We start from the raw sequence: 14,839 nt of genomic DNA, 5'->3' as shown, positions 1-14,839 counted from the left end.
CGGACGCTTCCCTCTGCTCTCCAGTCCCTTTCATCAATAGCCTAGTTCTTCCCCCGCCTCCCCAGGAGGCACCACCCTTTCTGGGGAGTTACTCAGAAGGGCAGGTGCTGCCAGGGACTGTGCCACATCGGAATTGTCCCCCAGCACCACAGCCTTGGTGGTGCCGCTGCAGACGTGAAGCCTGAGGGTAAGACAATGGGGAGGCTGGACAATGACTGGACCGGGTCTGATCTGCCCTCCACTGCCCTGCCCCTCTCGCCTGTGCAGGAGGCCCCTGAGACGGACTGTGACGTCCAGCCCCCAGGAAGGGGGTCTGGAGAAGGCTGTGGAATGTCAGCCCCCTTTCTTCCTGGGCCACCTGCAGAGAAAGCCCCCAGGCCCTCCACGACCACAGCCCTTCCCCTGCCCACTCTGAGGCTGTGGGAAAGGGAGGAGCTCCCGGGGCCCCTTCTGGCACCAGGCTCTGCCAGTGTCTGGTCTTCCCCACGGATTCCCTAGCCGCAGCCCATGAAGCACCTGCCCAGGTACAGGTAAGGGAAGAGGCCAGACTGTGTTAGGAATGAAAACTTGGGGGCCGGGCGCGGTGGCTCAAGCCTGTAATCCCAGCACTTTGGGAGGCCGAGACGGGCGGATCATGAGGTCAGGAGATCGAGACCATCCTGGCTGACACGGTGAAACCCTGTCTCTACTAAAAAATACAAAAAACTAGCCGGCCGAGGTGGCGGACGCCTGTAGTCCCAGCTACTTGGGAGGCTGAGGCAGGAGAATGGCGTGAACCCGGGAGGCGGAGCTTGCAGTGAGCCGAGATCGCGCCACTGCGCTCCAGCCTGGGCGACAGAGCGAAACTCTGTCTCAAAAAAAAAAAAAGAAAACTTGGGGAAGGTCAAGGGAAGAGATGCTTGATTATTTTTAGACAGAGTCTCGCTGGGTCACCCAGGCTGGAGTGCAATGGTGCAATCTCGGCTCACTACAACCTCCACCTCCCAGGTTCAAGCGATTCTCCTGCCTCAGCCTCCTGAATAGCTGGGACTACAGGTGCCTGCCACCACACCCGGCTAATTTTTGTATTTTTGTATTTTTATTTTTTGGAGACAGTCTCCCTCTGTCGCCCAGCCTAGAGTGCAGTGGTGCAATCTCAGCTCACTGCAACCTCCGCCTCCAGGTTCAAGAGATTCTCCTGTCTCAGCCTCCCGATTAGCTGGGGTTACAGGCGTGTGACACCATGCCCACCTAACTTTTGTATTTTTTTTTTTTTTTTTTTTTGAGACGGAGTCTTGCTCTGTGCCCCAGGCTGGAGTGCAGTGGCGCGATCTCGGCTCACTGCAAGCTCCGCCTCCCCAGGTTCACGCCATTCTCCTGCCTCAGCCTCCCGAGTAGCTGGGACTACAGGCGCCCGCCACCTCGCCCAGCTAATTTTCTTGTATTTTTAGTAGAGACGGGGTTTCACCGTGTTAGCCAGGATGGTCTCGATCTCCTGACCTCGTGATCCGCCCGTCTCGGCCTCCCAAAGTGCTGGGATTACAGGCTTGAGCCACCGTGCCCGGCCAACTTTTGTTTTTTTAGTAGAGACGGGTTTCACCGTATTGGCCAGGCTGGTTTCGATCTCTTGACCTTGTGATCCACCCGCCTTGGCTTCCCAAAGTGCTGGGATTACAGGCATGAGCCACCGCACCCAGTCAATTTTTAAAATTTTTGTAGAGACAGGGTTTCACTATGTTGCCCAGGCTGGTCTTGAATTCCTGGGCTCAAGTGATCCACCCACCACGGCCTCCCAAAGTCTGGGATTACAGGCGTGAGCCACCGTGCCTGGCTGGCTGAGATGAAGCTGAAAATTCAGAGACGCACTAAGGGGCAGGGAGTAGTTTGGCACACTGTGGTCCCAGCCTAGGGCCGTGCCTGGGAGGCAGCAGGTGCCCTTAACTCGTAAACTTGCGGACAGCAAGTCACCCAGGTGCCGAGGCAAGAGACCAAGGGCACGAGCTGTTGCAGTATAATAAAATATATAAAATAAGAATAGTCATACTAGATATGGATAATAGATATGATTATATATGAATATCATTAATCATTAGTTTGTAGCAATTACTCTTTACTCCAATATTATAATAGTCCTCACTCTTGGGAGGCCCAGGCAGGCGGATCACAAGGTCAGGAGATCGAGACCATCCTGGCCAACATGGTGAAACCCCGTCTCTGCTAAAAATACAAAAAAAACTAGCCGGGCGAGGTGGCGGGCACCTGTAGTCCCAGCTACTCGGGAGGCTGAGGCAGGAGAATGGCGTGAACCCAGGAGGCGGAGCTTGCAGTGAGCCGAGATCACACCACTGCACTCCAGCCCGGGCGACTGAGCGAGACTCCGTCTCAAAATAAATAAATAAATAAATAAATAAATAATCCTCACTCTACAATCATAACCTAGGAGAAACCGGGCCATACAGAGTTAGGAGCTGAAGGGACATAGTGGGAAGTGACCAGAAGACAGGAGTGTGAGCCTCTGTGATGCCCGGGCAGGGCCACCGGAGGGCTCCTTGGTCTAATGGTAACGCCAGTGTCTGGGAAGATGCCCGTTGCCAAGTGGACCGTGGTCTAGCGGTAGCGTCAGTGTCAAGAAAAAGCACCCGCTGCTTAGCAGGCCGGGAAAGGGAGTTTCCCTCTCCCCAGGGGAGTTTACAGAAGACTCTACTCCTGCACATCTTGTGGAAGGCCTGACATCCGTCGTCCGGAGCCTAACCTGACACCCGTCGTCTGGAGCCTGACCCGACATCCGTCGTCCGGGGCCTGACCTGACATCCGTGACCTGACACCCGTCGTCCGGAGCCTAACCCGGCGCCCGTCGTCCGAGCCTGACCGTCTCCCTGTGGTGCTGTGCTTCAGTGGTCACGCTCCCGGTCCGCTTTCGTGTTCCACGCTGTACACCTGGCTCTGCCTTCTAGATAACAGTAGCAAACTAGTGAAAGTACTAAAAGTCTCTGATATGCAGGAACAACGGCACAAGCTCTCTCTCTCTCTCTCTTCTCTTTCTCTCTGCCTCAGCTGCCAGCAGGGAAGGGCCCCCTGTCCGGTGGACACGTGCCCCACATGACTTTAACTATCATTGGAGATGGCTGTCACTCCCTGCCCCTTTGTCTTGTATCCAATAAATATCAGCACAGCCTGGCATTCGGGGCCACTACCGGTCTCCACGTCTTGGTGGTAGTGGTCCCCGGGCCCAGCTGTCTTTTATCTCTTTGTCTTGTGTCTTTATTCCTACAATCTCTCGTCTCCGCACACGAGGAGAAAAATCCACTGACCCTGTGGGGCTGGACCCGACATAAACTGCTCTTAAATTGTCCTCCCTTCATCTCCCTGCCTTTAGATGGCCCCTCTGCCTCCCCTGCGGCCGCCTGTCTGCCCAGCACCTGCTCCACATCAGCCCCTGCCTCTTTCCTTGTAGCCCAGTGCTCTCACAGCGCCTGGTGTGGTGGGCAGTGCGATACCTGCTGAATGAGCCACACAGGGGCCCAGAGCCGGGGCCGGTCATGCCCTCAGCGTCGGCAGGGGCTTCGAAGCAACTGAAAACTCTCCCAGCCGACGGAGGAAGAGAAAAGGCTACCAGGAAATTCCTGGAACTGCAGGGCGGTGACCTGAAGCCCAGGGTGAGGACAGCGAGGGCGCCCGCCCCGTCTGGACTCCGTGCCCACCCGGGACACGTGATGTGACCTTTCTGCCCACAGACCTGTGGCTTCACAGCCATCAACCTGTGTGGGGCCAGCAGGGCCTGGGCTCAGCTCACCGCAAGGAGCCTGGGCAGTGCAGCAGCTTCTGCAGAGGGGCAGAGCGGGGGGCTCTGCCTCCCATTCCCCAAAAGTGGGTTCTGATGTTGGAAAGTCAAAAAGAATGACCGACATCCACTATCGATGCTGAGTTTGCGGTCCATCCCACCACACCATCTCCTGAAAGAACGCCTCATTTGCTCTCCGAGTCAAAAGGAAAAGAGCAAGCAGGAAAGAAATGTTGTCAACAGGTGATAGAAGGCAAAAGTTCCTTAACTCATAAAGACCAGCTGCAGTTCAAGAAAATGATGAACATCGCAATGAAACACGAGAGGAAGCAGGTCACGGGGCCCCAGAGAGACAAGAAGGTCCAGTAACTGGAGATGCCCAACTCTGTGAGCAAATGAAGACAGCAGCCCTCCCGTTCTCCTGCCTGCAAGACCGCACAGACACAACGCTGTCTGCCCTTCACAGGCACAGAAAGAATCCAGGTCCGTCTAGGTGCCTGGCACAACACAGGGCACACAGTGTGGCATCAGCTGGTTTCATAAGAAACAGAAGCGGCCGGCCGGGCGCGATGGCTCAAGCCTGTAATCCCAGCACTTTGGGAGGCCGAGACGGGCGGATCACAAGGTCAGGAGATCGAGACCATCCTGGCCAACACGGTGAAACCCCGTCTCTACTAAAAAAATACAAAAAACTAGCCGGGCGAGGTGGCGGGCGCCTGTAGTCCCAGCTACTTGGGAGGCTGAGGCAGGAGAATGGCGTAAACCCGGGAGGTGGAGCTTGCAGTGAGCTGAGATCCAGCCACAGCACCCCAGCCTGGGCAACAGAGCGAGACTCCGTCTCAAGAAAAAAAATAAATAAATAAGAAATAGAAGAGGCCGGGCGCGGTGGCTCATGCCTGTAATCCCAGCACTTTGGGAGGCCGAGACGGGTGGATCACGAGGTCAGGAGATCGAGACCATCCTGGCGAACACGGTGAAACCCCGTCTCTACTAAAAATGCAAAAAATTAGCTGAGTGTGGCAGCGGGCACCTGTGGTCCCAGTTACTCAGGAGGCTGAGGCAGGAGAATGGGGGGAACCCGCGAGGCGGAGCTTGCAGTGAGCCGAGATTGCGGCACTCACTCCAGCCTGGGGGACTGAGCGAGACTCGTCTCAAAAAAAAAAAAAAAGAAAAAAAAAGAAACAGAAGTCCAGATTCTTGCGCTGGAATATGCTCACACACCGTCTCCGGACAGACCTGGGCGCAGCTGCTCCCAGGGTGTGGGACGTGAAGTGGCTGTTTGCTTCGTTCTCCTCACTTCTGTGTAGCTGGACTTTTTTTTTTTTTTTTTTTTTTGCCAATGGCATATATTTCTTCTATAACTTTTTTTTTCTTTTTTTTTGAGACGGAGTCTCGCTCTGTCACCCAGGCTGGAGTGCAGTGGCCGGATCTCAGCTCACTGCAAGCTCCGCCTCCCGGGTTTACGCCATTCTCCTGCCTCAGCCTCCCGAGTAGCTGGGACTACAGGCGCCGCCACCTCGCTCGGCTAGTTTTTTGTATTTTTTAGTAGAGACGGGGTTTCACCGTGTTAGCCAGGATGGTCTTGATCTCCTGACCTCATGATCCGCCCGTCTCGGCCTCCCAAAGTGCTGGGATTACAGGCCTGAGCCACCGCGCCCGGCCTCTTCTATAACTTAAAAAAAAAAAAAAATTTAAGATACAGAAACCATAAAAAATAAATGTGACTAATTATAAAGAAAAAACTAATACAGGGAGACCCAGGAAAACAGAGAAGAGGATGCAGATACCCACTCTTCTCTGGCTTAAACGAAATGAAGAAAACACCAAATAACCTAAAATGACTGTAATTTCCCTCTAAATTACAACAGCTCTAATTAGCATTATTTCTTCTTCTTTTTTTTTTTTTGAGACAGGGTCTCTCACTCTGTCACCCAAGACGGAGGGCAGTGGCACAGTCTCGGCTCACTGCAGCCTCGACCTCCCGGGCTCAAGCAATCCTCCCGCCTCAGCCTCCTGAGTAGCTGGGACTATAGGTGCCGCCACCACGCCGGCCAGTATTTTTATTTTTTTGGTAGACATGGGTCTTTGCCATGTTGCCTGGGCTGGTCTCAAACTCCTGGGTTCAAAAGATCTGCCTGCCCTGGCCTCCTGAAGTGCTGGGATTACAGGCAGGAGCCACTGTACCTGGCCTGTTTTTTGCTTTTTAAATGATTGCAATTACATATATTTTTAACTAAGCAACTACAGGATAACCAGATTCCAAATAAAACTATGCCTGGATGGGAGAGGAACACATGTTAAAATTCAAAGATGCACACTACTCTTCCAGGGTTGAAACTACTGCATAATATGTATTTTTTTGAGACAGGGTCTCGCTCTTCATCCAGGCTGGAGGGCAGTGGAGCGATCTCGGCTCACTGCAGCCTTAAACTCCTGGGCTCATGCCATCCTCCTACCTCAGCCTCCCAAAGTTTTCAGACTAGATAGGCGTGAGCGACCTCACCCAGCCCTGCATGATAATTTTAAAATAGAAAAGGAATCTTTTTGGCTGGGCGCGGTGGCTCAAGCCTGTAATCCCAGCACTTTGGGAGGCCGAGACGGGCGGATCACGAGGTCAGGAGATCGAGACCATCTTGGCTAACTCGGTGAAACCCCGTCTCTACTAAAAAATACAAAAAACTAGCCTGGCCATGTGGCAGGCGCCTGTAGTCTCAGCTACTCGGGAGGCTAAGGCAGGAGAATGGCGCAAACCCGGCAGGCGGAGCTTGCAGTGAGCTGAGATCCGGCCACTGCACTCCAGCCTGGGCGACAGAGCGAGACTCCGTCTCAAAAAAAAAAAAAAAAAAAAAAAAAAAAAAAAGGAAAAATACAACCTGGGAAAACTGAAATTCCTAATGTCCAGCCAAAAGAAAAAGCAAAATAAACAATACATGGAGAAAAATTGTGTGCAGCTCCCGTCAGCACCAGTCTTCCCCTTTAGCTGGGGCCAGAGCAGCCGGCGTGAGAAACGGCGCATCACCAGGGCATTACCAGGGCACGCGATTAGCCCCTCCCGAGACTATCCCTGAGCAGTTCTGCAGGAGCTGGAGCGCACCTGGCCCCATGATCCCATGGGCATTGCTGGCAAAGCCCCGCCCACCGTGGGAGATGCACCTGCCATAAAACCAACGCTTCTACAAGGCCAAGGGCGCCACAGAGCCAGTCCGTGCTCCCCGGGGGCGACAGGCTGAACGGGAAGTGCCCGCACACCGATGGAATCCTGCAAAACGGAATGAGGAACCTGGGTGCACTTCCTCCCCTGGGCAGCAGACACAAGCTCGTGCCCAGGGACTAAGTTAAACAAAGGGCCCCTTTGCACGTGGTGGCAGAGTCTGTCTTGGAGCAGACAGGCCTGTCCCCCGATCAGGAGAGATCTTGCTCCAGCTACAAGGTCTGGGTGTCAGCAGGGAGCTGCCTCACCCACCTGCCCAGTCCCCAGCTATCCTGCAGGGAGCCTTCCGCAGTCCCAGGAAGGGCGCAGCCGCACCTGCTGCATCTCAGGTAGTGGAGCCGCAGGCAGTAGGCAGACCGGCCCAACCCACAGCCACGTCCGGCACCAGACTCACATTGTCCCAACGTAACCTAGAAAAATGACCTATTGCTAACGGCGCTGGCCAACAGCAGGGTCCGAGACACCACAGAGAAAATCCACCCTCTCCTGTTAGGGGTCTTAATGGATTAAGCAAATGGAGAGAACATAAGGTTAGGAACATTGCCCTGGGGACTTTTCCTTCAGTGAAATGGGGAGGACGCTCTGGCAGGTTCAGTGCAGGCTGCCCTGCCCCAGGTGCACGGACGATACCTGAACCCCCCCCCGATTTCCCCGTGAAGTCAGCTGGTAGGAGAGCCCCCGGAACAAGCAGATCACAGTGCTTTGTAAAAGCAGCAAGGGGTGTGATGGGGTGCAGACCTCTACTCCACTTACCACATCACACTGCACACCTACTCCAGGTGCTCCCTGCAGACAGCAGGAAAGGCCCGTCCCCTAGTGTGGTGTGGTAGGGAGGAAGCAGGCTGGAGTGCCCAGTGCCAGTGACCCCCCCCAACACCCTGCGACCAGCCTTCAGCCAGGTTGGAGTCCACCAGAGACCTTCATGCCCTTTCATGTGAGAAGGATATGAGCCTAGGTTTAAGCTTCCAACCATCCACCTTGCACAACCTTTTTTTTCTCTTTTGAGACGGAGTCTCGCTCTGTCACCCAGGCTGGAGTGCAGTGGCACATCTCGGATCACTGCAATCTCTGACTTGCGAGTAGCTGGGATTACACGTGTGTGCCACCACTCAGCTCATTATTGTATTTTTAGTAGAGATGAGGTTTCAGCATATTGGCCGGGCTGGTCTCGAACTCCCAACCTCAGGTGATCCACCCACCTCGGCCTCCCAAAATGTTAGGATTACAGACATGAGCCGCTGCGCTTGGCCCACCTTAACTTTAGAGGACAAGATTCCCAAACATACAAACTGATCAAACTCAGCATGTACACTGTAAACATGAAACAGTAGCCAACAGCCTCCAAATCATCTACTAGATGGCTTAGGATCTGTTTCCAAACAAGCAAGGTGTCATCAGGTACCAAGTGTGACTGAGTGCAGCAGCAGAGGTACCAGCATCACCCATTTCCACGCCAGTAACAGCCCACTGGGTGCCTCAATGCCTGCACCTGGCAAAGGCATGCAGAGAAAACAATCTGACTCGGTCGCTGAAGCTGCTTCTCTGGGGCTGTCATGGCCATAGCTGCCAAGGAGAGCAGGTGCTGCTGTGAGCTGGTAGGACCAGGGCAGCCTGTGTCTGGTGTCTGGGCACTGCACAAGGAACTGTGCTGCCCTTGGACACAGAAGACATGGGGATGCCCAGCTCAGACCAGGGCACCATGGCACGCTCTCTGGCTGCCTCTCGTCCACGAAGCAAAAACAATGGCTTCAGAATGTTTAACAGGAGAGGCCGACACTTGGCAGGGCCATCTAGTACCTTGGTGTCGGGGTGAAGACGCCCAGCGAAGGGAAAGGTCAGGACCATGGTCACCAGGCACAACAGGCTCAAGAACGATGCCCCGAAGTCCAAGATGCTACATTAACTAGAAACTACTTTGCTTAAAAGAGGCAACTCTAGGTTGGGTGCAGGGTCTCGTGCCTCTAAAGCCCTCTACTAGAAAAGCTGAGGGAGGATTGCTTGAGGCCACGAGTTCAAGGCTGCAGTGAGCCATGACTGTGGCATTGTACTCCAGCCCTGTGTGCCAAAGACCTTATCTATTTTTTTAGACAGTCTCACTGTTGCCCAGGCTAGAATGCAGTGGTATGATCTTGGCTCGCTGCACCCTCTGCCTCCTGGGTTCAAGTGATCCCCTCACCTCAGCCTCCCAGTAGCTGCGACTACGAGTGCATGGCACCACACACAGCTGATTTTTTAATTTTTAATAGAGACGGGATTTTGCCATGTTGGCCAGGCTGGTGTTGAACTCCTGAGCCAATCCCAAAGTGCTGGGATGACAGTGTGAGCACCAGCCCAACCTTATCTCTTTAAGAAAAAAAAAAGTCCACTCTGCCAAAGTCAGCCTCTGTAACCTCCCCACAAGAAAACCATTTTACATCAGCCACTGACCAAACCACCCAGTGCTTTAACACAGAAAGGAAGGCATAATCCAGGGCTTGGACTGTCTTTCAAGAAAGCCCCAAATCCCCTGTAAGAAGTCACAGCAGCGAAACCCCATCCCAGGCCCAGCAGCTCCCACGAAATACACCACGGGGAGACCCAGCGTGACTGCTGACTGATTACAAGTCCCCAGGAGGGCTTTATTTTTTCTTTTCAACATCCTGTTCTGCGGCTTCCTTGGCTCTTTTTGCCCGTATGCCGAAGAGCCGGGCGTTGGCACGGGCCATGCGGAGACTAGCGAAGGCTTTGAAATTCTTCTCCTCCTCAGTAATGACTCGAGCTTTCTCCTTCTTATAGACCTAGAAGAGAAACACAAGTTGTTGAACCCAGTGTGTCAATGGGCAAAGGCACAATAGGCATCATCAGAACCCAGAGGACTTCGGGGGATGTAAGGGCAGGTGTGCTGCCCAACTGCGGAAAAGCGACTCTTGAGTCAGTCACCTTCCCTGTGATTTAAAAAAAAAAAAAAAAAAAAAAAGAAAAGAAAAGAAAAACCCTCCCTGCCTGAGCTACACACGGCAGCTTAGGTCTGTAAATCCCAAAATTCAAAACCAGTGTAAGCAACATAGAGAAACTCTCTTTCCAAAAAAACTTCCCAATTTACGGCTTCGTGGTTGCAAGAAGTAAAAACTAAGAAATATTCTTTTCCACAAACCTCCACACGCAGCACAACTGCCACCATTAACTTTCTTAGGCCTGATCCCCATCTCAGATATCCATGTGATCACCCACTGATCTCGTCTAAAGCTGGATTTGAGCAAGTGTTAACTTACATTCCGGATGGGCATGACCGGTCCCGTCAGCTGGGTGGCCAGTTTCAGTTCTTCAGCCTGTTGATGAACGAGAAGAGTTAAGTGCCTTTAGCCGCGCTGCCCCAAGGACTCCACCCCCGCCTGGCCCCAAACTTCCCCCTGGGGATCCCGAGTTCAGCACCAGTGTCTGAGCCTTTCCTCCAACATACTTTGTGTCCCCAGTGTTGAGAACAGTCATTACTAGTTAGGTGGCTATCTTACTGAGTTGACACAACACGCATGAGACAGTTATATCTACCTGTGAACCAGGGACGGGGCAGAGAAAATCGTTCCCTAATTCAACTACCAGGAAACGTATACAATGGACTTTTATCAACCTTACCCTACAAGGTTTTTCTAGAATATTTTGGAACACGAAGCATTTTTTTTTTTTTTTTTTGAGACGGAGTCTGGCTCTGCTGCCCAGGCTGGAGTGCAGTGGCGCGATCTCAGCTCACTGCAAGCTCCGCCTCCCGGGTTCACGCCATTCTCCTGCCTCAGCCTCCCGAGTAGCTGGGACTCCAGGTGCCCGCCACCTCGCCCGGCTAGTTTTTTGTATTTTTTAGTAGAGATGGGGTTTCACCGTGCTAGCCAGGATGGTCTCGATCTCCTGACCTCGTGATCCGCCCGTCTCGGCCTCCCAAAGTGCTGGGATTACAGGCTTGAGCCACCGCGCCAGGCCAGAACACGAAGCATTTTAGGGAGACAATGATTTCAACGGAAAAAGCTGGCTCCAAGTCACACAGCCTTTGCCGTGACCACTAAGGTCATCCCTGCTGAAAACCACAGGTGAACCTTAGTAGTCCCGATTAGCTCGTCATCCTGCAAGACAGGCGTATCCTGCGGATCACAACGGCCACGAGGTTTTGGTTCTTCTCACCCCAGCAGGGCCCAGGGACGGGTGTCGCCGATAAAGGAACCCGGCCTCACTTTCCCCGCGCGCCAGGACGGCCGGAGAGCCCTGTACTCACAGAACTGTCTCCCTTCTTGGGGGCCGAGGGCTTCCTGGGGAAGAGGATGAGTTTGGAGCGGTACTCCTTCAGCCGCTGCACGTTGGCCTGCAGGGACTCCGTGGACTTGTTCCGCCTCCTCGGATCCACAGAAATGCCGATGGTCCGCGCCACCTTCTTGTGAACGCCGGCCACCTGCCCCAGAAGCGGAGAGAGATGGAGGCGGGCCCGGGCCTTCGCCGCCGCGAGGCCCGGATGGAGAGGCCCAGCGATCAGATGGAAAAGGGTTCAAACGTGCTTTCATCAAGGCCGTCCAGCGATTCCGGAGAATGTCATCACGCGACTGAGGCCAGCACAGGGGACTCAGGGCCCTCCCGACACCGCGGCGCTGCCACTACTCACCCTGAGCTCCTCCAGGCTGAAGCCGCGGCCGGCGCGCACCTTCGTGTGGTACCGAACCGTGGGGCAGCGCACGATGGGCCGGATGGGGCCCGACGCGGGGCGCGGGGCGATGCGGCGCGCCTTGGCTTGCCGGGCCTTGCGTCTGGTGGAGAGAAGCCCAGCGGCGGTCACCCTCGCCTAAGGCCGCCAGGCGAGTGCTCCGCGGCGGCCGCAGACAGCGCCCCCCGCCCTGGCACCGGCCACCCCCAAACCAAGGCGCAGCCGCGGGCGCGAGCCCCAGGGGCGCCCCGAGCGCAGGGCTCACCTGCGGATCTTCCGGGCCGGCTGGTTGAACCACGTGGCCACGCGCCGCTGCCAGTCCTTGTGGAAGTGGGGCTTCAAGATCATGCCATTCCGGCTGGGCGCCATGGCTGCCTACGGCCCTGCGGCTGCGAACGCGAGGGAGCGAGTGAGAGGCCGCGCCCCGGGCGCGCGCACCCCCCGGACCTCCGCCCTGAACCCTCCAGCCTGGGCCGTCCGGCCGCGCCTAGAGCCCGGGCCCCGGCCCAACGCTGTCTGCGAAAAAGAAGGGGCCCATCCATGCCCGCGCTGGCAGCAACGCCAGGCCGATGGCGCCGGATGAAGCCCAAAGGCCGGGACCGAGTCTAGCTCACCTCCTGCGCAGGAAGACAACCGAGCGGAAAGGAAACGGCGCCGCAATGCACCCTGGGATGATAGCAGGGCCGGCCAACCAGAAGCGCCGGGCGCTCTGACCAATCAGAGCCCGGAAAGGAGGAACTGACGTCACCGCGCGCTCTCAGGGCCGCCCTCGCAGACATGGCGTCGCTCAGAGTGCGGCGGCGGGGCCGTGATGCCCGGGCCCTGCGGACCCCGCGGCCGGACTTGCTTGACGTCCGCCGTTACTGCCCCGGCGCTTCAGCCGCTGCGCGGGCCGCGGTGGGCTCAGGCCGAGTCCCGCCTTGCGGACTAACGCGCGCGCGGCCAGCATCTGGGCGGACGGCGAACGGGCGACGCCCCGGCAATTCTTAAGTTTGTTCGCGTTTGTGGGACACGTTTGTAGCGCAAAGGCAGGAAAACTGCAATGAGATCCGAGTCTGCGCAACCTAAGGCCGTCGTCCTCCTTGTTCCAGCGTTTATTCTCCTCCCATCCATTTAGAACTTTTTTATATTGAGACAAGAGCCTCACTCCGTCGCCCAGGCTGGAGTGCAATGGCGTGATCTCGGCTCACTGCAAACTCTGCCTCCCGAGTAGCTGGGATTACAGGCGCCCGCCACCACACCAGGTTAATTTTTTGTATTTTAGTTTAGTAGTAGAGACGGGGTTTCACCGTGTTGCCCAAGCTGGTTTCGAACTCCTGAGCTCAGGCAATCCGCCCGCCTCGGCCTCCCAAAGTGTTGGGATTACAGGCGTGAGCCACCGCGCCCGGCCTATGCTGGTTTTTTAAAAGATAAAATTAACATTTCTTGAGTGTTTTTGTAAGCAGGGAGTTCAGTTCCGGATGTGCATTTTCACATCGAATCCACACAACTCCGTAAGGAGCAGTTACTGTTGGCCTCTGTCCCCGCTTTCCCTTGGCCCAGGATTAGGTGACTTCTCTAAGGTCAGGGGTACCCAACTGAAAATGTCACATTCTGACCTGCTGTGCCTACTGCCTCCCTTCACAAAGAAAAGCATCAACAAAAAGCCAGCTCTTACTCTCTAGTGCAAGTCTGTGAAGGCACCATCCATCTTACTGCTACCTGGAAACCTTTAAATCTTAATAACCCTCTTTCTTCCCTACCCTCACCCAATCACCAGCCTTCCTCCTGGTAAAACTTAGTCCACATTTTAAGAATTTCACAGTCCCGGCCGGGCGCGATGGCTCACACCTGTAATCCCAGCAGTTTGGGAGGCCGAGGCGGGCGGATCACGAGGTCGGGAGATCGAGACCATCCTGGCAAACACGGTGAAACCCCGTCTCTACTAAAAATACAAAAAATGAGCCGGGCGTGGTGGCGGCGCCTGTAGTCCCAGCTACTTGGGAGGCTGAGGCAGGAGAATGGTGTGAACCGGGGAGGCAGAGCTTGCAGTGAGCCGAAATCGCGCCACTGTACTCCAGCCTGGGAAACAGAGCAAGACTCTGTCAAAAAAAAAAAAAAAAAAAATTTTCACAGGCCGGGCATGGTGGCTCACACCTGTAATTCCAGCACTTTGGGAGGCCGAGACGAGTGGATCACCTGATATCAGGAGTTGGAGACCAGCCTAGCCAACATGGCAAGATCCTGTCTCTACTAAAAATACAAACATTAGCCGTGTGGTAGTGTACGCGTGTAATCCTAGCTACTCCAGAGACTCAGACGGGAGAATCATTTGAACCCAGGAGGCGGAGGTTACAGAGTCAAGACTGCGCCACTGCACTCCAGCCTGGGTGACAGAGTTAAGCCTCCGTCTCAAAAACAAAAAATTTAGGGCTGGGTGTGGTGGCTCACACCTGTAATCCCAGCACTTTGGGAGGCCGAAGCAGGCAGATCACGAGGTCAGGAGATGAGGACCATCTCTACTAAAAATAAAAAAAATTAGCCAGGCGTGGTGGCACGCACCTGTGGCCCCAGCTACTTGGGAGGCTGAGGCAGGAGAATTGCTTGAACCCTGGAGGTGGAGGCTGCAGAGAGCCAAGATAGCACCACTGCACTCCAGCCTGGGCTACAGAGCATGATTCCATCTCCCCCCCCCAAAAAAAAAAAAATTAAAAATAGTAAAATAATTTCACAAAAGGCTCGGTACAATGGCTCACACCTGTAATCCCAACACATTGGGAGGGCAAGGCAGGAGGATCACTTGAACTCAGAAATTACAGTCTAGCCCTGTCTCTGCAAAAAATACAAAAATTAGGCATAGTGGTACATGCCTGTGGTCCCAGCTACTTGGGAGGCTGAGTCAGGAGGATTGCTTGAACCCAGGAGATTGAGGCTGCAGTGAGCCGAGATGGCGCCACTGCACTCTAACCTGGGCGACAAAGCAAGACTGTCAAAAACCAACACAACAGGAAAAAAATGATTACTGAGGACACGACCCTTGGCTACACCAGCTAAAACCTTCCCAACTACGTGCTGCTCTTTGGATTTGGAGAACTTGGGCAAAGGTCAAGGCGTCTCTCAGAGATGCCCCCACTTGGGTGTGTGACCGCACCTGTGGCTGCCTCCTTACTGCTCTGCCGGCGTTTCTCAGGGCACTCAGTGTTGCAGCAACAACAGGACAATCCACTCA

The 14,839-nt window shown here is 54.7% G+C and overlaps 1 protein-coding gene and 1 non-coding gene across 2 annotated transcripts; both read right to left on the bottom strand.

The window, feature by feature from the left end:
- Nucleotides 1–9,554: 9,554 nt before the first annotated feature.
- RPL13 (ribosomal protein L13) lies at nucleotides 9,555–12,277 on the bottom strand. The gene is made up of 6 exons (XM_015126820.3): nucleotides 12,246–12,277; nucleotides 11,897–12,020; nucleotides 11,593–11,734; nucleotides 11,212–11,385; nucleotides 10,223–10,279; nucleotides 9,555–9,748 (listed from the first exon to the last, which is right to left on the bottom strand). Exons 2-6 carry the CDS (start codon nucleotides 11,998–12,000, stop codon nucleotides 9,590–9,592), a joined length of 636 nt encoding a protein of 211 aa, XP_014982306.1. The 5' UTR covers nucleotides 12,001–12,020; nucleotides 12,246–12,277; the 3' UTR covers nucleotides 9,555–9,589.
- LOC114674503 (small nucleolar RNA MBII-202) lies at nucleotides 11,445–11,528 on the bottom strand. The gene has a single exon (XR_003725657.1). It is a non-coding gene; the product is annotated as a small nucleolar RNA MBII-202 (small nucleolar RNA).
- Nucleotides 12,278–14,839: the final 2,562 nt, after the last annotated feature.

The sequence above is a fragment of the Macaca mulatta genome, chromosome 20 (genome assembly GCF_049350105.2).
Source record: "Macaca mulatta isolate MMU2019108-1 chromosome 20, T2T-MMU8v2.0, whole genome shotgun sequence".
In the NCBI taxonomy this organism is placed as follows: Eukaryota; Metazoa; Chordata; class Mammalia; order Primates; family Cercopithecidae; genus Macaca; species Macaca mulatta.
The sequence above is the reverse complement of the archived record's forward strand: the minus strand, read 5'-3'. Positions and strand labels throughout refer to the sequence as shown.